The sequence below is a fragment of the Entelurus aequoreus genome, linkage group LG06, assembly GCF_033978785.1.
Source record: "Entelurus aequoreus isolate RoL-2023_Sb linkage group LG06, RoL_Eaeq_v1.1, whole genome shotgun sequence".
NCBI classification, from domain to species: domain Eukaryota; kingdom Metazoa; phylum Chordata; class Actinopteri; order Syngnathiformes; family Syngnathidae; genus Entelurus; species Entelurus aequoreus.
The window spans coordinates 73,904,097-73,929,287 of NC_084736.1; the positions used below are offsets into that span (position 1 = coordinate 73,904,097).

The following is a 25,191-nucleotide window of genomic DNA, read 5'->3' on the forward strand; positions in this document are numbered from 1 at the left end:
GACTTTAATATATAAGTACATGCAGCATGAGACTTTAATATATAAGTACATGCAGCATGATACTTTATTATATAAGTACATGCAGCATGAGACTTTAATATATAAGTACATTCAGCATGATACTTTATTATATAAGTACATGCAGCATGAGACTTTAATATATAAGTACATTCAGCATGATACTTTATTATATAAGTACATGCAGCATGAGACTTTAATATATAAGTACATTCAGCATGATACTGTATTATATAAGTACATGCAGCATGAGACTTTAATATATAAGTACATTCAGCATGATACTTTATTATATAAGTACATGCAGCATGAGACTTTAATATATAAGTACATTCAGCATGAGACTTTAATATATAATTACATTCAGCATGATACTTTATTATATAAGTACATGCAGCATGAGACTTTAATATATAAGTACATGCAGCAGGATACTTTATTATATAAGTACATGCAGCATGAGACTTTTAATATATAAGTACATTCAGCATGATACTTTAATATATAAGTACATGCAGCATGAGACTTAATATATAAGTACATTCAGCATGAGTCTTTAATATATAAGTACATGCAGCATGAGACTTTAATATATAAGTACATTCAGCATGATACTTTAATATATAAGTACATGCAGCATGAGACTTAATATATAAGTACATTCAGCATGAGTCTTTAATATATAAGTACATGCAGCATGAGACTTAATATATAAGTACATTCAGCATGAGTCTTTAATATATAAGTACATGCAGCATGAGCCTTGTATATATAAGTACGTTCAGCATGAGACTTTAATATATGAGTACATTCAGCGTGAGACTTTAATATATAAGTACATTCAGCATGAGACTTTAATACATAAGTACATTCAGCATGAGACTTTAATATATAAGTACATTCAGCATGAGACTTTAATATATAAGTACATTCAGCATGAGACATGAATATAGAGTATAAGTACATTCAGCATGAGACTTTAATATATAAGTACATTCAGCATGAGACTTTAATACATAAGTACATTCAGCATGAGACTTTAATATATAAGTACATTCAGCATGAGACTTTAATACATAAGTACATTCAGCATGAGACTTTAATATATAAGTACATTCAGCATGAGACTTTAATACATAAGTACATTCAGCATGAGACTTTAATATATAAGTACATTCAGCATGAGACATGAATATAGAGTATAAGTACATTCAGCATGAGACTTTAATATATAAGTACATTCAGCATGAGACTTTAATATATAGGTACATGCAGCATGAGACTTTAATATATAATTACATTCAGCATGAGACTTTAATATACAAGTGCATTCAGCATGATACTTTAATATATAAGTACATTCAGCATGAGACTTTAATATATAAGTACATGCAGCATGAGACTTTAATATATAAGTACATTCAGCATGATACTTTAATATATAAGTACATTCAGCATGAGACTTATTTATTATATAAGTCCATTCAGCATGATACTTTAATATATAAGTACATGCAGCATGAGACTTTAAAATATAAGTACATTCAGCATGAGACTTTAATAAATAAGTCCATTCAGCATGATACTTTATTATATAAGTACATGCAGCATGAGACTTTAATATATAAGTACATTCAGCATGATACTTTATTATATAAGTACATGCAGCATGAGACTTTAATATATAAGTACATGCAGCATGATACTTTATTATATAAGTACATGCAGCATGAGACTTTTAATATATAAGTACATTCAGCATGAGACTTTAATATATAAGTACATTCAGCATGAGACTTTAATATATAAATACATTCAGCATGACACTTATTTATTATATAAGTCCATTCAGCATGATACTTTAATATATAAGTACATGCAGCATGAGACTTTAATATATAAGTACATTCAGCATGAGACTTTAATATATAAGTCCATTCAGCATGATACTTTATTATATAAGTACATACAGCATGAGACTTTAGTATATAAGTACATTCAGCATGATACTTTATTATATAAGTACATGCAGCATGAGACTTTAATATATAAGTCCATTCAGCATGAGACTTTAATATATAAGTACATGCAGCATGAGACTTTAATATATAAGTACATGCAGCATGAGACTTTAATATAAAAGCCCATTCAGCATGATACTTTATTATATAAGTACATGTAGCATGAGACTTTAATATATAAGTACATGCAGCATGAGACTTTAATATATAAGTACATGCAGCATGAGACTTTAATATATAAGTACATGCAGCATGATACTTTATTATATAAGTACATGCAGCATGATACTTTATTATATAAGTACATTCAGCATGAGACTTTAATATATAAGTACATGCAACGCGATACTTTAATATATAAGTACATGCAGCATGAGACTTTAATATATAAGTACATGCAGCATGAGACTTTAATATAAAAGTCCATTCAGCATGATACTTTATTATATAAGTACATGCAGCATGAGACTTTAATATATAAGTACATGCAGCATGAGACTTTAATATATAAGTACATTCAGCATGAGACTTTAATATATAAGTACATTCAGCATGAGACATGAATATAGAGTATAAGTACATTCAGCATGAGACTTTAATATATAAGTACATTCAGCATGATACTTTAATATATAAGTACATGCAGCATGAGACTTTAATATATAAGTACATGCAGCATGAGACTTTAATATAAAAGTCCATTCAGCATGATACTTTATTATATAAGTACATGCAGCATGAGACTTTAATATATAAGTACATTCAGCATGAGGAAAAGTGTTGCGAAAAAGTGAAAAGACGCTGCGGACGACTTTTGTTCACACTTTGGTCACCACAGCAGCCTGCTCGGCGCCGCCAGCGACAAGCAAAGTAAGACCCTTGAAATATGCGTGAGACTTTAATATATAAGTACATGCAGCATGAGACTTTAATATATAAGTACATTCAGCATGATACTTTATTATATAAGTACATGCAGCATGAGACTTTTAGTATATAAGTACATTCAGCATGAGACTTTAATATATAAATACATTCAGCATGACACTTATTTATTATATAAGTCCATTCAGCATGATACTTTAATATATAAGTACATGCAGCATGAGACTTTAATATATAAGTACATTCAGCATGAGACTTTAATATATAAGTACATGCAGCATGAGACTTTAATATATAAGTCCATTCAGCATGATACTTTATTATATAAGTACATGCAGCATGAGACTTTAATATATAAGTACATTCAGCATGATACTTTATTATATAAGTATATGCAGCATGAGACTTTAATATATAAGTCCATTCAGCATGAGACTTTAATATATAAGTACATGCAGCATGAGAATTTAATATATAAGTACATGCAGCATGAGACTTTAATATAAAAGCCCATTCAGCATGATACTTTATTATATAAGTACATGTAGCATGAGACTTTAATATATAAGTACATGCAGCATGAGACTTTAATATATAAGTACATGCAGCATGATACTTTATTATATAAGTACATGCAGCATGATACTTTATTATATAAGTACATTCAGCATGAGACTTTATTATATAAGTACATTCAGCATGAGACTTTAATATATAAGTACATGCAACGCGAGACTTTAATATATAAGTACATGCAGCATGACACTTTAATATATAAGTACATGCAGCATGAGACTTTAATATAAAAGTCCATTCAGCATGATACTTTATTATATAAGTACATGCAGCATGAGACTTTAATATATAAGTACATTCAGCATGAGACTTTAATATATAAGTACATTCAGCATGAGACTTTAATATATAAGTACATTCAGCATGAGACTTATTTATTATATAAGTCCATTCAGCATGATACTTTAATATATAAGTACATGCAGCATGAGACTTTAATATATAAGTACATTCAGCATGAGACTTTAATATATAAGTCCATTCAGCATGATACTTTATTATATAAGTACATGCAGCATGAGACTTTAATATATAAGTCCATTCAGCATGATACTTTATTATATAAGTACATGCAGCATGAGACTTTAATATATAAGTACATTCAGCATCCATCCATCCATCCATCCATCCATCCATTTTCTACCGCTTATTCCCTTCGGGGTCGCGGGGCATGACACTTTAATATATAAGTACATGCAGCATGATACTTTAATACATACAGTAAGTACATGCAGCATGATACTTTAGTACATAAGTACATGCAGCATGATACTTTAATATATAAGTACATGCAACATGATACTTTAATACATACAGTAAGTACATGCAGCATGATACTTTAGTATATAAGTACATTCAGAATGATACTTTACGTGTTATTGGAAAACTTTTGACAAAGTGACGTGTGTTGAATGTGAAGCGACGGCCGTGTACTTTTACTTGTAAACATCTGAGTGATGATGCAATACTTGATGTAACGCCAAACAGCCACGCATCTGCTGGCTGGCGTTTACTGTTCTTAACTTTTTCAATGAATGACATATTGAAAAGTTGCACATTAACTTGCATGTGCATCCAAATAAGATGAAGTTGTGCAATCAGTGCTTGGAACTTGAGAGAGCGTCTGCATTGTTGTCTGATGTTGAACACACCAATGGGAGAGGATTGAGGAAGCTTTAGATCATTTTTATTGAAAGTAATTGTTGGAAAAAGTTGTATTTTACTGTATCAACACAATGCATTTAACTTATGTTTTTACTTTAAAAAGACGTGGTTTAAAACTATGTTTAAAAGTCACTGCGGGGTTAAGAGGAGCTGGAGCCCTGTCAGAAGTCTGTTTAGTATTGATATTTATCATATCAATACATTTTGCATACAATTATGGATGCAAAGTCAACTTTCACTACCTATCAATACCTGCTGTTGTATATTTGAGATCTGCATACCGTATTTTCGGAGTATAAGTCGCACCTGCCGAAAATGCATAATAAAGGGAAAAAAACATATATAAGTCGCACTGGAGTATAAGTCGCATTTTTGGGGGAAATTTATTTGATAAAAGCCAACACCAAGAATAGACATTTGAAAATGCAATTTAAAATAAATAAAGAATAGTGAACAACAGGCTGAATAAGTGTACGTTATATGAGGCATAAATAACCAACTGAGAACGTGCCTGGTATGTTAACGTAACATATTATGGTAAGAGTCATTCAAATAACTATAACATATAGAACATGCTATACGTTTACCAAACAATCTGTCACTCCTAATCGCTAAATCCCATGAAATCTTATACGTCTAGTCTCTTACGTGAATGAGCTAAATAATATTATTTGATATTTTACGGTAATGTGTTAATCATTTCACACATAAGTCGCTCCTGAGTATAAGTCGCACCCCCGGCCAAACTATGAAAAAAACTGCGACTTATAGTCCGAAAAATACGGTAAGTCCCAAAAATGTTCGATCAAACTGTGGAGGCAATGCGGAGATGTTTATAAAACAATCTTGCCTTCCTTCCTACTTCCCCCTCATGGGCCGTCTTTAATTCACCCCATTTGTGACGTCAGCGGATTATCCATATAATATGGTAGACATTAGCGTTGTCCCCATACCAATTATTTGGTACCAATACCAAAATGTTTTTTGATACTTTGCAATACTTTTCAAAATAAAGGGAACTATGAAAACATGTTAATTTTTGGCTTTATTTTAACAGAAAATCTTGCATATGTTGCATTGCAACATAAGTTTCCTATTGCACTCAAATAACCTTTTTTAGATAGTTTAAGTTATAAATTAAATGGCACTCCAAGAACAATTTACAATTTTCCATATTACATATAGTCTGCCATAATCAAGGATTAGGTTAGAATTAGGGATGTCCGATAATGGCTTTTTGCCGATATCCGATATGCCGATATTGTCCAACTCTTTAATTACCGATACCGATATCAACCGATACCGATATCAACCGATATATACAGTCGTGGAATTAACACATTATTATGCCTAATTTGGACAACCAGGTATGGTGAAGATAAGGTACTTTTTTAAAAAAATGGATCAAATAAAATAAGATAAATAAATTAAAAACATTTTCTTGAATAAAAAAGAAAGTAAAACAATATAAAAACAGTTACATAGAAACTAGTAATTAATGAAAATTTGTAAAATTAACTGTTAAAGGTTAGTATTATTAGTGGACCAGCAGCACGCACAATCATGTGTGCTTACGGACTGTATCCCTTGCAGACTGTATTGATATATATTGATATATAATGTAGGAACCAGAATATTAATAACAGAAAGAAACAACCCTTTTGTGTGAATGAGTGCAAATGGGGGAGGGAGGTTTTTTGGGTTGGTGCACTAATTGTAAGTGTATCTTGTGTTTTTTATGTTGATTTAATAAAAAAAAACAAAAAACAAACAAACAAAAAAACCCGATACTGATAATAAAAAAACCGATACCGATAATTTCCTATATTACATTTTAACGCATTTATCGGCCGATAATATCGGCAGACCGATATTATCGGACATCTCTAGTTAGAATATAATTAAAAAAACTTTATTTACATTATATTCAATTATTCATGATTTATGGTTGCCACTCCTGGTCTGTGCTTTAAGAAAAATACAATAATTAGTAAGTACTAGGGCTGCGAGTCTTTGGGTGTCCCACGATACGATTCAATATCGATTCTTGCGGTTACGATTCGATTCAAAATCGATTTTTTTTTTTCAATTCAACACGATTCTCGATTCTCAATTCAAAAACAATTTTTTCTCGATTCAAAACAATTCTCTATTCATTCAACACATAGGATTTCAGCAGGATCTACCCCAGTCTGCTGACAAGCAAGCAGAGTAGTAGATTTTTGTAAAAAGCTTTTATAATTGTAAAGGACAATGTTTTATCAACTGATTGCAATAATGTACATTTGTTTTAACTATTAAATGAACCAAAAATATGACTTATTTTATCTTTGTGAAAATATTGGACACAGTGTGTTGTCAAGCTTATGAGATGCGATGAGAGTGTGACACTATTGTTCTTTAATTTTTATTTTTATAAATGTCTAATGATAATGTCAATGAGGGATTTTTAATCACTGCTATGTTGAAATTGTAACTAATATTGATACTGTTGTTGATAATATTCATTTTTGTTTCACTCCTTTTGGATTGTTCTGTGTCGTGTTTGTGTCTCCTCTCAATTGCTCTGTTTATTGCAGTTCTGAGTGTTGCTGGGTCGGGTTTGGTTTTGGAATTGGATTGCATTGTTATGGTATTGCTGTGTATTGTTTTGTTGGATTGATTAATTTAAAAATTAAAAAAATTAAAAAAAAAAAAAAATCTAAAAAAAATATATAGATTTTTCAAAAATGAGAATCGATTCTGAATCGCACAACGTGAGAATCGCGATTCGAATTCGAATCGATTTTTTCCCACACCCCTAGTAAGTACTAAAACAAAACCATGGATTAATGTACACATATAAGCCATGTAGCAGGTAAAACACACTTTTGTTAAAGATAAAACACAAATTGTAGCAATTTGTTACAAAATTCAGTCATTTTACTTGCAATAGTTGATGTTGTATAGACAGACAGATAGATAGCTGGATAGATAGATAGATAGATAGATAGATAGATAGATAGATAGATAGATAGATAGATAGATAGATAGATAGATAGATAGATAGATAGATAGATAGATAGATAGATAGATAGATAGATAGATAGATAGATAGTACTTCATTGATTCCTTCAGGAGAGTTCCCTCAGGAAAATTAATGAGCGGTCTTAACTCCGCTAATATTTGGCATCAATCCAAGCAGCTGTGTGCGTGTCTACGTATCTACATGTTATGTATCTACTAGGGCTGCAACTAACGATTAATTTGATAATCGATTAATCTGTCGATTATTACTTCGATTAATCGCTTAATAATCGGATAAAAGAGACAAACTACATTTCTATCCTTTCCATTATTTTATTGAAAAAAAACCAGCATACTGGCACCATACTTATTTGGATTATTGTTTCCCAGCTGTTTGTACATGTTGCAGTTTATAAATAAAGGTTTATAAAAAAAAAAAAAAAAAAAAAAAGATTGCCTCTTCGCATGCGCATAGCATAGATCCAACGAATCGATGACTAAATTGATCGCCAACTATTTTTATAATCGATTTTAATCGATTGGTTGTTGCAGCGCTAGTATCTACATGTTATATATCTACATCTACATATTTTTGTTGCTCTGCAGCACTTCTCACTAGCGAACGGCGACTAGGGAGGATGTCTGTCCATGCTTCCCGTGTGTGTGTCAAGCTGCCGCCCCTGCTTTTCGCCCACCGACACAAAAGATTGGGAATGACTGAAAAGAGGGGCTCGCTGCGTTCAGTTAATAAACTCTCTCGGGTCCTGAGAGCCGTGCACGGAGTTGAGAAGTCTTTCTCCATGTTTGAAGCGAGAGACCAACAAACTCGATGTCCTGATCCGTGGCCCGGATCATGTTTTGTTATGTTCTGTTAGTTTTGGACTCCCTGACTTCCTGTTTGTGCGCCTCTGGGTTTGTTTTAGTTTCCATGGGGATTCATTGGGTTCACCTGCCTCTGGTTAGTGGTCGGCACGCTCAGCCGCTGTCAACCACTAATCAGAGAGCTATTTATTCACCTTGCTCGCCACGCTCAGTCTAGCTTCATTGTTTGCTACACGCAACCCGTGTGATCGGCACACTTTTCCTTCTGCTTGTTTTGTGTTTTTGGTACGTGTTTAGTTTTGAAGATTAAATCATGTTCTTACCTGCACGCCTTGTCCAGAGTGGTCCGTCTGCATCCCGGGGGAACAAACCCCGCAGTAAGCTGCGACCCCCCCCCCCCCCCCCGTCGTGACACTCAACAATTCAGACAATTTACTCAAATGCAGGTGACAGCAGGGGAAAAAAACCTTGCAGTTACGTTGTCACACTAATTAAAACCTCAATATCGAATTGTATAGTTAATGTTGATGTTATTTTTTTTCGAGCTGATACTGATAACTTCTTGCTTCACAAGACAGATGTGAGGCTCTTTCTCCATCCATCCATCCACCCATCTTCTTCCGCTTATCCGAGGTCGGGTCGTGGGGGCAGCAGCCTAAGCAGGGAAGCCCAGACTTCCCTCTCCCCAGCCACTTCGTCTAGCTCTTCCCGGGGGATCCCGAGGCGTTCCCAGGCCAGCCGGGAGACATAGTCTTCCCAACGTGTCCTGGGTCTTCCCCGTGGCCTCCTACCGGTCGGACGTGTCCTAAACACCTCCCTAGGGAGGCGTTCGGGTGGCATCCTGACCAGATGCCCGAACCACCTCAACTGGCTCCTCTCCATGTGGAGGAGCAGCGGCTTTACTTTGAGCTCCCCCCGGATGACAGAGCTTCTCACCCTATCTCTAAGGGAGAGACCCGCCACCCGGCGGAGGAAACTCATTTCGGCCGCTTGTACCCGTGATCTTGTCCTTTCGGTCATAACCCAAAGCTCATGACCATAGGTGAGGATGGGAACGTAGATCGACCGGTAATTGAGAGCTTTGCCTTGCGGCTCAGCTCCTTCTTCACCACAACGGATCGATACAGCGCCCGCATTACTGAAGACGCCGCACCGATCCGCCTGTCGATCTCACAAACCACTCTTCCCTCACTCGTGAACAAGACTCCGAGGTACTTGAACTCCTCCACTTGGGGCAAGATCTCCTCCCCAACCCGGAGATGGCACTCCACCCTTTTCCGGGCAAGAACCATGGACTCGGACTTGGAGGTGCTGATTCTCATCCCAGTCGCTTCACACTCGGCTGCGAACCGATCCAGTGAGAGCTGAAGATCCTGGCCAGATGAAGCCATCAGGACCACATCATCTGCAAAAAGCAGAGACCTAATCCCGCAGCCACCAAACCGGATCCCCTCAACGCCTTGACTGCGCCTAGAAATTCTGTCCATAAAAGTTATGAACAGAATCGGTGACAAAGGGCAGCCTTGGCGGAGTCCAACCCTCACTGGAAACGTGTCCGACTTACTGCCGGCAATGCGGACCAAGCTCTGACACTGATCATACAGGGAGCGGACCGCCACAATCAGACAGTCCGATACCCCATACTCTCTGAGCACTCCCCACAGGACTTCCCGAGGGACACGGTCGAATGCCTTTTCCAAGTCCACAAAGCACATGTAGACTGGTTGGGCAAACTCACAGGCTCTTTCTCACCAAACGTATTGGTGAATGACATCATTATTTTGGACCTTCATACAGTAACCAGTCTGTGGGGTCAGAATCATGTTCTGGTTGGTAGGGGATCCATGAACAATTTATTGATGAAACCATTGTGTTCTGCAAATATTAAGTGTATGCTCTTCTCATTGTTTCCAGATCTAACCAACATGCTGGCCATCCAGTACCTGACCTGCTGCAGTCTATTAGTGCTACTAAAGACGGTTCTTGGCCAGTATGAGCACCCGGGCTACCCAGAGCCACAGGAGCAGTACTCTGCCCCCCAGCTGGCACCCGACACGCCCAGAATTCAGCTTCGACTGGCCGGGGATAAGAGGAAGCACAACGAGGGTCGTGTGGAGGTCTTCTACAACAGCCAGTGGGGAACTGTCTGCGATGACGACTTCAGCATCCACGCCGCGCAGGTGGTGTGTCGAGAGCTGGGATACGTGGAAGCAGTATCGTGGTCGCCCTCGTCCAAATACGGGAAAGGAGAAGGTATTTGATCACAAAATAGGTTCATATGTTTGTGAAAAACCCCATTAAAGTTAAAGTACCAATGATTGTCACACACACACACTAGGTGTGGTGAAATTTGTCCTCTGCATTTGACCCATTCCCTTGTTCACCCCCCTGGGAGGTGAGGGGAGCAGTGAGCAGCAGCGGTGGCCGTGCCCAGGAATCATTTTTGGTGATTTAACCCCAATTCCAACCCTTGATGCCGAGTGCCCATTTTTATAGTCTTTGGTATGACTCGGACTCACAACCTACCGCTCTCAGGGCGGACACTCTAATCACTAAGCCACTGAGAATAAGTTGAACAATGTTGACCTTTTTATAATGGCCTTTTTTCAATTTAAACATTTTGGCTGTTTATTGGACAACTGCCGGCAGCAAGAAGAGCGCTAAATCAAGAGTAGAGATGGCCATCGTTTAGCGATTTGGCACTCTTATCTTTTAAAATGCACTTTTGAAAATGCTAATATTTGTCAAATGATTATATAAATTAAATAATAACTAAGGGTACCACTTTGGTATGGGGAACATATTCACCATTAATTAGTTGCTTATTAACATGCAAATTAGTAACATATTGGCTCTTAATTAGTCATTATTAAGTACTTATTAATGCCTTATTCTGCATGGCCTTATTATACCCTAAACCCAACGCTAACCCTAACCCTAACCCTAACCAAATAACTCTAAATTAAGTCTTTGCTACTTAGAATATGTTCCCCATGTCGAATAATTATATAAATTAAATAATAATTAAGGGTACCACTTTAGTATGGGGAACATATTCACCATTAATTAGTTGCTTATTAACATGCAAACTAGTAACACATTGGCTCTTAATTAGTCATTATTAAGTACTTATTAATGCCTTATTCTGCATGGCCTTATTATACCCTAACCCTAACCCCAACGCTAACCCTAACGCTCTAACCCTAACCCAAACCCCAACCCTAACCAAATAACTCTAAATTAAGTCTTTGCTACTTAGTATATGTTCCCCTAGTGTCCAAATAACTCTAAATTAAGTCGTGGTTACTTAGAATAATTATGTTAACCCATGTCGAATAATTATATAAATTAAATAATAATTAAGGGTACCACTTTAGTATGGGGAACATATTCACCATTAGTTAGTTGCTTATTAACATGCAAATTAGTAACATATTGGCTCTTAATTAGTCATTATTAAGTACTTATTAATGCCTTATTCTGCATGGCCTTATTATACCCTAACCCCAACGCTAACCCCAACGCTCTAACCCTAACCCCAACCCTAACCAAATAACTCTAAATTAAGTCTTTGCTACTTAGTATATGTTCCCCTAGTGTCCAAATAACTGTAAATTAAGTCGTTGTTACTTAGAATAATTATGTTACCCCATGTCGAATAATTATATAAATTAAATAATAATTAAGGGTACCACTTTAGTATGGGGAACATATTCACCATTAGTTAGTTGCTTATTAACATGCAAATTAGTAACATATTGGCTCTTAATTAGTCATTATTAAGTACTTATTAATGCCTTATTCTGCATGGCCTTATTATACCCTAACCCCAACGCTAACCCCAACGCTCTAACCCTAACCCCAACCCTAACCAAATAACTCTAAATTAAGTCTTTGCTACTTAGTATATGTTCCCCTAGTGTCCAAATAACTCTAAATTAAGTCGTTGTTACTTAGAATAATTATGTTACCCTATGTCGAATAATTATATAAATGAAATAATAATTAAGGGTACCACTTTAGTATGGGGAACATATTCACCATTAATTAGTTGCTTATTAACATGCAAATTAGTAACACATTGGCTCTTAATTAGTCATTATTAAGTACTTATTAATGCCTTATTCTGCATTGCCTTATTATACCCTAACCCTAACCCCAACGCTAACCCTAACGCTCTAACCCTAACCCTAACCCCAACCCTAACCAAATAACTCTAAATTAAGTCTTTGCTACTTAGTATATGTTCCCCTAGTGTCCAAATAACTCTAAATTAAGTCGTTGTTACTTAGAATAATTATGTTACCCCATGTCGAATAATTATATAAATTAAATAATAATTAAGGGTACCACTTTAGTATGGGGAACATATTCACCATTAGTTAGTTGCTTATTAACATGCAAATTAGTAACATATTGGCTCTTAATTAGTCATTATTAAGTACTTATTAATGCCTTATTCTGCATGGCCTTATCATACCCTAACCCCAACGCTCTAACCCTAACCCTAACCCCAACCCTAACCAAATAACTCTAAATTAAGTCTTTGCTACTTAGTATATGTTCCCCTAGTGTCCAAATAACTCTAAATTAAGTCGTTGTTACTTAGAATAATTATGTTACCCTATGTCGAATAATTATATAAATTAAATAATAATTAAGGGTACCACTTTAGTATGGGGAACATATTCACCATTAGTTAGTTGCTTATTAACATGCAAATTAGTAACATATTGGCTCTTAATTAGTCATTAAGTACTTATTGATGCCTTATTCTGCATGGCCTTATTATACCCTAACCCCAACCCCAACCCTAGCCCCAACCCTAACAAACTCTTTTTCTTTATGCCTAACCCTAACCCTAAACCCAACCCCAACCCTAACCTTAACCCTAACCCCAACCCCAACCCTAGCCCTAACCCTAACCAACTCTTTTTCTTTATGCCTAACTCTAACCCTAAACCTAACTTTAACCCTAACCCTAAACCCAACTCTAACCCTAACCCCAACCCTAACCCCTAACCCTAACCAAATAACTCTAAATTATGTTACTTAGAATATGTTCCCCATACTAAAGTGTTACTTAACTAAGTAATACATTCAAAAACAATGAATAAAAGCCAAACCAAATTGTCATAATTATTGCAACAATACAGAAAATAGAGACCTTATTGTAATGTTGGTACTCATAATTCCGGGGGTGCATGAATGCAACCTTACTTGCAGTAACCGCCATTGGTGCATAATGAGGAAGTGCTGTGTTGTTGTTATGGCTACCGGCTGGTGCTAACGGTGTCATGAGGGATGCTGTTGGCGTGTTATGGTCAGCAATAAAGTTTAGCAACTGTCTGTGTGAAACTACGTTACTTACAGGAGGCTACTCGGACAATATTAACGCTAAGACTGATAAACAACGTGTATTTATTATTCCACGCTCCGTAAGAAGAGGAACATGGACAGTGGACAGCGGAAATATTATGTTCATGATTTCCTTTGGAAGCACACATTTAGTTTGTCTCATGTTTAAAGATGATAATAAATACAACATTTCAATGCCATTATGTCACAAAGCACAACTTTTTTTGACCAAACATACAAACTTTGATTGATTGATTGAAACTTGTATTAGTAGACTGCACAGTGAAGTACATATTCCGTACAATTGACCACTAAATGGTAACACCCGAATAAGTTTTTCCACTTGTTTAAGTCGGGGTCCACGTTAATCAATTCATGGTAGATGTCTGAACTGATGACACAAAAAATAAGCACTCGCAAAGCCAAATATAAACACCTAAACTGATCTGGTTTTCACCTGGGGTATTTCCAAAGTGCGGCCTAGGGGCAATGTGTAACCCACATATTTTGTAGGTTTGTGTTCTGGACCTATTTCAATGGAAGTTGAAGACCCCTGCACTATATAAACGAGGCTGACCCAGTCAGTGATACTCTCATTGATTTAGTCTCATTTAATGGCCAATGTTACTCTCCTATTGATAGTTTTAGTTCATTATTCCCAATTGTTCAGTTTTTGGGGTATTTCCCTGACCACATACCACATGCACACTCTTGGCATTCTCTCCATGAGCTTCAAGAGGTAGTCACCTGAAATGGGTTTCACTTCACAGGTGTGCTTGAAGAAAACGCACTGAATGAGGAGAAGGTGTGTCCAAACCTTTGGCCTGTACTGTACATACTATTGTTAATTTGGTACTTATTGGGCTAAATATGGTATGTGCTGGTATGACAATAAAGGTCCTTGTTCAACCATGTCTCCTGTGCCCAACAGGACCCATATGGTTCGACAATCTCCACTGCACGGGCAAAGAGAAGACCTTGTCACTGTGTCCCTCCAATGGCATTGGTGTTTCTGACTGCAAGCACAGTGAAGACGTGGGTGTGATGTGTAGCGACAAGAGGATCCCTGGATTTAAATTTGTCAACACCCTGCCCAACCATGTGGAGGTAAAGCATGATCATAATTCATTTGTAGGCTTTTCAGAACATTTTGGACAGTCAGAAAGCTGATAAGAAAAACATCATTTGACTGCATCTGTTCAAAACTCTGAAATTTACAAGAAGTTTATGTTTAAAATCAGCTGCTTTAGAATCTTAATGATCCGTCTCTTGTAACTAACATAATCACCTTTGTGTCACACCCAGCAATTTCCCAATGTTAAGACAGGTTTAGCTGTAAATGTGTAATTATTGTACCAGACTGTTATTAATCTGATCCTTGTGGGCGCCCCCGTATAAACTAAATTATAGAGACAACCTCTTTCCATGTCATATAGACCACAAGAAGTGTTTTAAATGTAAATGTATGTTAGGTCATCTAGCAGTTCTAAAATTATTACATGTAATTGTGGAATCATCAATATGACTAATACATGTAACTGTGCCAGTTTGCACACATATTCAGAACGTAATACAGACTGTTGAATGGTTTTAGTTGCTGGTCTACCGTTCCACGATCAGAACGAAAACCACACTGTTCCTCCTGAATCCGAGGTTCGACTATCCGGAACTATAGTAGTTAATGTCAAAAGTAAAGATTCCTGCGGTTGAAAAAGGCCTCTAGAGTCTGATTGAATAACAGTCCTTTCCACGTAGCCTGCAGGTTTAACTGCTATTTGTCAAGCGTCACTGCCATAGTTCTTTGTCTGGACATTTGAAGGGCCTGCGGATTTCTGGGCTGGTCAAGAAGTATTATTATCTCTCTGGTCAGAAGTATGATCCTCCATCTTATCTCTGTGTTCACTGTGCAGGCCCCATGAAGACACATTCCAATGTTATGAGAACACTGAGCTAACAGAGCCAGGACCAGATTCAGGGGTTCTTACTTGAAAGGCAACTGTAGTATTTGAACTTTTGTTCCTGGTGACTTCTGAATTTGTTGCAGCCAGATGTTTTGTCCACTTAGAACCAAACAATGTAGGAGTAAACGTACCAAACAGGTTGATTATTTCAAGGTCATGGTTGCACAAGAGGTTTTTTTTTAAATATAAAAGGCATGTGGTTGCCAGTGCCCAATACATTGTCCTATCATTTGGACACGGTGGACACACTCTGGTGTGCAATGACGATGACATTTAGACACACTCTGGTGTGCAATGATGATGACATTTAGACACTGGTGTGCAATGATGATGACATTTAGACACACTCTGGTGTGCAATGATGATGACATTTAGACACACTCTGGTGTGCAATGATGATGACATTTAGACACACTCTGGTGTGCAATGACGATGACATTTAAACATACTCTGGTGTGCAATGATGATGACATTTAGACACACTCTGGTGTGCAATGATGATGACATTTAGACACTGGTGTGCAATGACGATGACATTTAGACACTCTGGTGTGCAATGACGATGACATTTAGACACACTGGTGTGCAATGACGATGACATTTAGACACACTCTGGTGTGCAATGATGATGACATTTAGACTTACTCTGGTGTGCAATGATGATGACATTTAGACACTCTGGTGTGCAATGATGATGACATTTAGACACGCTGGTGTGCAATGATGATGACATTTAGACACGCTGGTGTGCAATGATGATGACATTTAGACACTGGTGTGCAATGATGATGACATTTAGACACGCTGGTGTGCAATGATGATGACATTTAGACACTGGTGTGCAATGATGATGACATTTAGACACACTCTGGTGTGCAATGATGATGACATTTAGACACTGGTGTGCAATGATGATGACATTTAGACACACTCTGGTGTGCAACGATGATGACATTTAGACACACTCTGGTGTGCAATGATGATGACATTTAGACACTGGTGTGCAATGACGATGACATTTAGACACTGGTGTGCAATGACGATGACATTTAGACACACTCTGGTGTGCAATGACGATGACATTTAGACACACTCTTGTGTGCAATGACGATGACATTTAGACACACTCTGGTGTGCAATGATGATGACATTTAGACACGCTGGTGTGCAATGATGCTGACAGTTAGACACTCTGGTGTGCAATGATGATGACATTTAGACACTCTGGTGTGCAATGATGATGACATTTAGACACACTCTGGTGTGCAATGATGATGACATTTAGACACTGGTGTGCAATGATGATGACATTTAGACACACTCTGGTGTGCAACGATGATGACATTTAGACACACTCTGGTGTGCAATGATGATGACATTTAGACACTGGTGTGCAATGACGATGACATTTAGACACTGGTGTGCAATGACGATGACATTTAGACACACTCTGGTGTGCAATGACGATGACATTTAGACACACTCTTGTGTGCAATGACGATGACATTTAGACACACTCTGGTGTGCAATGATGATGATATTTAAACACACTCTGGTGTGCAATGATGATGACATTTAGACACTCTGGTGTGCAACGATGATGACATTTAGACACACTGGTGTGCAATGATGATGACATTTAGACACACTCTGGTGTGCAATGATGATGACATTTAGACACACTCTGGTGTGCAATGATGATGACATTTAGACACGCTGGTGTGCAATGATGATGACATTTAGACACTCTGGTGTGCAATGATGATGACATTTAGACACTGGTGTGCAATGACGATGACATTTAGACACTGGTGTGCAATGACGATGACATTTAGACACACTCTGGTGTGCAATGACGATGACATTTAGACACACTCTGGTGTGCAATGATGATGACATTTAGACATACTCTTGTGTGCAATGATGATGACATTTAGACACGCTGGTGTGCAATGATGATGACATTTAGACACGCTGGTGTGCAATGATGATGACATTTAGACACGCTGGTGTGCAATGATGATGACATTTAGACACTGGTGTGCAATGATGATGACATTTAGACACGCTGGTGTGCAATGATGATGACATTTAGACACTGGTGTGCAATGATGATGACATTTAGACACACTCTGGTGTGCAATGATGATGACATTTAGACACTGGTGTGCAATGATGATGACATTTAGACACACTCTGGTGTGCAACGATGATGACATTTAGACACACTCTGGTGTGCAATGATGATGACATTTAGACACTGGTGTGCAATGACGATGACATTTAGACACTGGTGTGCAATGACGATGACATTTAGACACACTCTGGTGTGCAATGACGATGACATTTAGACACACTCTTGTGTGCAATGACGATGACATTTAGACACACTCTGGTGTGCAATGATGATGACATTTAGACACTCTGGTGTGCAATGATGATGACATTTAGACACGCTGGTGTGCAATGATGATGACAGTTAGACACTCTGGTGTGCAATGATGATGACATTTAGACACTCTGGTGTGCAATGATGGTGACATTTAGACACACTGGTGTGCAATGATGATGACATTTAGACACTGGTGTGCAATGATGATGACATTTAGACACACTCTGGTGTGCAACGATGATGACATTTAGACACACTCTGGTGTGCAATGATGATGACATTTAGACACACTCTGGTGTGCAATGATGATGACATTTAGACACTGGTGTGCAATGATGATGACATTTAGACACACTCTGGTGTGCAATGATGATGACATTTAGACACACTCTGGTGTGCAATGATGATGACATTTAGACACACTCTGGTGTGCAATGACGATGACATTTAAACATACTCTGGTGTGCAATGATGATGACATTTAGACACACTCTGGTGTGCAATGATGATGACATTTAGACACTGGTGTGCAATGACGATGACATTTAGACACTCTGGTGTGCAATGACGATGACATTTAGACACACTGGTGTGCAATGACGATGACATTTAGACACACTCTGGTGTGCAATGATGATGACATTTAGACTTACTCTGGTGTGCAATGATGATGACATTTAGACACTCTGGTGTGCAATGATGATGACATTTAGACACGCTGGTGTGCAATGATGATGACATTTAGACACGCTGGTGTGCAATGATGATGACATTTAGACACTGGTGTGCAATGATGATGACATTTAGACACGCTGGTGTGCAATGATGATGACATTTAGACACTGGTGTGCAATGATGATGACATTTAGACACACTCTGGTGTGCAATGATGATGACATTTAGACACTGGTGTGCAATGATGATGACATTTAGACACACTCTGGTGTGCAACGATGATGACATTTAGACACACTCTGGTGTGCAATGATGATGACATTTAGACACTGGTGTGCAATGACGATGACATTTAGACACTGGTGTGCAATGACGATGACATTTAGACACACTCTGGTGTGCAATGACGATGACATTTAGACACACTCTTGTGTGCAATGACGATGACATTTAGACACACTCTGGTGTGCAATGATGATGACATTTAGACACTCTGGTGTGCAATGATGATGACATTTAGACACGCTGGTGTGCAATGATGATGACAGTTAGACACTCTGGTGTGCAATGATGATGACATTTAGACACTCTGGTGTGCAATGATGATGACATTTAGACACACTCTGGTGTGCAATGATGATGACATTTAGACACTGGTGTGCAATGATGATGACATTTAGACACACTCTGGTGTGCAACGATGATGACATTTAGACACACTCTGGTGTGCAATGATGATGACATTTAGACACTGGTGTGCAATGACGATGACATTTAGACACTGGTGTGCAATGACGATGACATTTAGACACACTCTGGTGTGCAATGACGATGACATTTAGACACACTCTGGTGTGCAATGATGATGACATTTAGACACTCTGGTGTGCAACGATGATGACATTTAGACACACTGGTGTGCAATGATGATGACATTTAGACACACTCTGGTGTGCAATGATGATGACATTTAGACACACTCTGGTGTGCAATGATGATGACATTTAGACACGCTGGTGTGCAATGATGATGACATTTAGACACTCTGGTGTGCAATGATGATGACATTTAGACACTGGTGTGCAATGACGATGACATTTAGACACTGGTGTGCAATGACGATGACATTTAGACACACTCTGGTGTGCAATGACGATGACATTTAGACACACTCTGGTGTGCAATGATGATGACATTTAGACATACTCTTGTGTGCAATGATGATGACATTTAGACACGCTGGTGTGCAATGATGATGACATTTAGACACGCTGGTGTGCAATGATGATGACATTTAGACACGCTGGTGTGCAATGATGATGACATTTAGACACTGGTGTGCAATGATGATGACATTTAGACACGCTGGTGTGCAATGATGATGACATTTAGACACTGGTGTGCAATGATGATGACATTTAGACACACTCTGGTGTGCAATGATGATGACATTTAGACACTGGTGTGCAATGATGATGACATTTAGACACACTCTGGTGTGCAATGATGATGACATTTAGACACTGGTGTGCAATGATGATGACATTTAGACACACTCTGGTGTGCAACGATGATGACATTTAGACACACTCTGGTGTGCAATGATGATGACATTTAGACACTGGTGTGCAATGACGATGACATTTAGACACTGGTGTGCAATGACGATGACATTTAGACACACTCTGGTGTGCAATGACGATGACATTTAGACACACTCTTGTGTGCAATGACGATGACATTTAGACACACTCTGGTGTGCAATGATGATGACATTTAGACACTCTGGTGTGCAATGATGATGACATTTAGACACGCTGGTGTGCAATGATGATGACAGTTAGACACTCTGGTGTGCAATGATGATGACATTTAGACACTCTGGTGTGCAATGATGGTGACATTTAGACACACTGGTGTGCAATGATGATGACATTTAGACACTGGTGTGCAATGATGATGACATTTAGACACACTCTGGTGTGCAACGATGATGACATTTAGACACACTCTGGTGTGCAATGATGATGACATTTAGACACTGGTGTGCAATGACGATGACATTTAGACACTGGTGTGCAATGACGATGACATTTAGACACACTCTGGTGTGCAATGACGATGACATTTAGACACACTCTTGTGTGCAATGACGATGACATTTAGACACACTCTGGTGTGCAATGATGATGACATTTAGACACTCTGGTGTGCAACGATGATGACATTTAGACACACTGGTGTGCAATGATGATGACATTTAGACACACTCTGGTGTGCAATGATGATGACATTTAGACACACTCTGGTGTGCAATGATGATGACATTTAGACACGCTGGTGTGCAATGATGATGACATTTAGACACACTCTGGTGTGCAATGATGATGACATTTAGACACTCTGGTGTGCAATGATGATGACATTTAGACACTCTGGTGTGCAATGATGATGACATTTAGACACTGGTGTGCAATGACGATGACATTTAGACACTGGTGTGCAATGACGATGACATTTAGACACACTCTGGTGTGCAATGACGATGACATTTAGACACACTCTGGTGTGCAATGACGATAACATTTAGACACACTCTGGTGTGCAATGATGATGACATTTAAACACACTCTGGTGTGCAATGATGATGACATTTAGACACTCTGGTGTGCAATGATGATGACATTTAGACACGCTGGTGTGCAATGATGATGACAGTTAGACACTCTGGTGTGCAATGATGATGACATTTAGACATGCTGGTGTGCAATGATGATGACATTTAGACACTCTGGTGTGCAATGATGATGACATTTAGACACACTCTGGTGTGCAATTATGATGACATTTAGACACTGGTGTGCAATGATGATGACATTTAGACACACTGGTGTGCAACGATGATGACATTTAGACACTCTGGTGTGCAATGATGATGACATTTAGACACTCTGGTGTGCAACGATGATGACATTTAGACACACTGGTGTGCAATGATGATGACATTTAGACACACTCTGGTGTGCAATGATGATGACATTTAGACACACTCTGGTGTGCAATGATGATGACATTTAGACACACTCTGGTGTGCAATGATGATGACATTTAGACACACTCTGGTGTGCAACGATGATGACATTTAGACACACTCTGGTGTGCAATGATGATGACATTTAGACACTGGTGTGCAATGACGATGACATTTAGACACTGGTGTGCAATGACGATGACATTTAGACACACTCTGGTGTGCAATGACAATGACATTTAGACACACTCTGGTGTGCAATGACGATGACATTTAGACACTGGTGTGCAATGACGATGACATTTAGACACACTCTGGTGTGCAATGATGATGACATTTAGACACACTCTGGTGTGCAATGATGATGACATTTAAACACACTCTGGTGTGCAATGATGATGACATTTAGACACTCTGGTGTGCAATGACGATGACATTTAGACACACTCTGGTGTGCAATGACGATGACATTTAGACACACTCTGGTGTGCAATGATGATGACATTTAGACACTCTGGTGTGCAATGATGATGACATTTAGACAAACTCTGGTGTGCAATGATGATGACATTTAGACACACTCTGGTGTGCAATGATGATGACATTTAGACACACTCTGGTGTGCAATGATGACATTTAGACAAACTCTGGTGTGCAATGATGATGACATTTAGACACTCTGGTGTGCAATGATGATGACATTTAGACACTCTGGTGTGCAACGATGATGACATTTAGACACACTGGTGTGCAATGATGATGACATTTAGACACACTGGTGTGCAATGATTATGACATTTAGACACACATTCTGGTGTGCAATGATGATGACATTTAGACACACTGGTGTGCAATGATTATGACATTTAGACACACTCTGGTGTGCAATGATGATGACATTTAGACACTCTGGTGTGCAATGATGATGACATTTAGACACACTCTGGTGTGCAATGATGATGACATTTAGACACACTCTGGTGTGCAATGATGATGACATACACTTACAGCTTTTATGCCACTGGCTGATTAGTATGCTCTTTAATGTTGACACTCCAGCTGACCAGTCAACCCCAAAAGAAATACTTTGTGAGTCAAGGGGGAGGTAAAAGATGACCCCTTGCATGTATGTGTTGATGACCTTTGACATCTGTGGTCATATTTGCGTGTCCCCGTCTTGCATTTTTGTCACTAACAAGGAAGTGTAGCTTCTCCAAATCTGTTGTGGTGCGATCATACTCCTAAATATTAAACCTTTTTGTGTATTTGTATTGCTTCAACATTTTATTGTGGATACAGATTTAACCATAAATAAGAACTCGTTTCCCAACAACACATTTTTTACCGCAAGGTTGAACACTCTTGGGCTAGTAACCGTGTAATACTCTTTCATATCAGTAGGTGGCAGCCGGTAGCTAATTGCTTTGTAGATGTGGGAAACAGCGGGAGGCAGTGTGCAGGTAAAACGGTGTCTAATGCTTAAACCATAAATAAACAAAAAGTGAGTGCCCCTAAGAAAAGGCATTGAAGCTTAGGGAAGGCTATGCAAAACGAAACTAAAACTGAACTGGCTACAAAGTAAACAAAAACAGAATGCAGGACGACAGCAAAGACTTACTGCGGAGCAAAGACGGCGTACACAATGTACATCCGAACATGACATGACAATCAACAATGTCCCCACAAAGAAGGATAAAAACAACTGAAATATTCTTGATTGCCAAAACAAAGTACAAACCCCGTTTCCATATGAGTTGGGAAATTGTGTTAGATGTAAATATAAACGGAATACAATGATTTGCAAATCCTTTTCAACCCATATTCAAATGAATGCACTACAAAGACAAGATATTTGATGTTCAAACTCATAAACTTTATTTATTTTTTGCAAATAATAATTAACTTAGAATTTCATGGCTGCAACACGTGCCAAAGTAGTTGGGAAAGGGCATGTTCACCACTGTGTTACATGGCCTTTCCTTTTAACAACACTCAGTAAACGTTTGGGAACTGAGGAGACACATTTTTGAAGCTTCTCTGGTGGAATTCTTTCCCATTCTTGCTTGATGTACAGCTTAAGTTGTTCAACAGTCCGGGGGTCTCCGTTGTGCTATTTTAGGCTTCATAATGCGCCACACATTTTCAATGGGAGACAGGTCTGGACTACAGGCAGGCCAGTCTAGTACCCGCACTCTTTTACTATGAAGCCACGTTGATGTAACATGTGGCTTGGCATTGTCTTGCTGAAATAAGCAGGGGCGTCCATGGTAACGTTGCTTGGATGGCAACATATGTTGCTCCAAAAGCTGTATGTACCTTTCAGCATTAATGGCGCCTTCACAGATGTGTAAGTTACCCATGTCTTGGGCACTAATACACCCCCATACCATCACAGATGCTGGCTTTTCCACTTTGCGCCTATAACAATCCGGATGGTTCTTTTCCTCTTTGGTCCAGGGGACACAACGTCCACAGTTTCCAAAAACAATTTGAAATGTGGACTCGTCAGACCACAGAACACTTTTCCACTTTGTATCAGTCCATCTTAGATGAGCTCAGGCCCAGCCAAGCCGACGGCGTTTCTGGGTGTTGTTGATAAACGGTTTTCGCCTTGCATAGGAGAGTTTTAACTTGCACTTACAGATGTAGCGACCAACTGTAGTTACTGACAGTGGGTTTCTGAAGTGTTCCTGAGCCCATGTGGTGATATCCTTTACACACTGATGTCGCTTGTTGATGCAGTACAACCTGAGGGATCGAAGGTCACGGGCTTAGCTGCTCACGTGCAGTGATTTCTCCAGATTCTCTGAACCCTTTGATGATATTACGGAGCGTAGATGGTGAAATCTTTAAATTCCTTGCAATAGCTGTTTGAGAAAGGTTTTTCTTAAACTGTTCAACAATTTGCTCACGCATTTGTTGACAAAGTGGTGACCCTCGCCCCATCCTTGTTTGTGAATGACTGAGCATTTCATGGAATCGACTTTTATACCCAATCATGGCACCCACCTGTTCCCAAATTGCCTGTTCACCTGTGGGATGTTCCAAATAAGTGTTTGATGAGCATTCCTCAACTTTATCAGTATTTATTGCCACCTTTCCCAACTTCTTTGTCACGTGTTGCTGGCATCAAATTCTAAAGTTAATGATTATTTGCAAAAAATGTTTATCAGTTTGAACATCAAATATGTTGTCTTTGTAGCATATTCAACTGAATATGGGTTGAAAATGATTTGCAAATCATTGTATTCCGTTTATATTTACATCTAACACAATTTCCCA

General features: G+C 38.2%; 1 protein-coding gene across 1 annotated transcript in view; it reads left to right on the forward strand.

The window, feature by feature from the left end:
• Positions 1–2,808: 2,808 nt before the first annotated feature.
• The window catches only part of loxl2b (lysyl oxidase-like 2b), a 77,809-nt gene continuing 55,426 nt past the window's right edge, over positions 2,809–25,191 (forward strand). Inside the window, exons 1-3 of the mRNA XM_062051508.1 lie at positions 2,809–2,909; positions 10,407–10,745; positions 14,782–14,957. Coding sequence (XP_061907492.1) covers positions 10,418–10,745; positions 14,782–14,957 — 504 coding nt within the window. The 5' untranslated portion in view covers positions 2,809–2,909; positions 10,407–10,417. The remainder of the gene's footprint in view (positions 2,910–10,406; positions 10,746–14,781; positions 14,958–25,191) is intronic.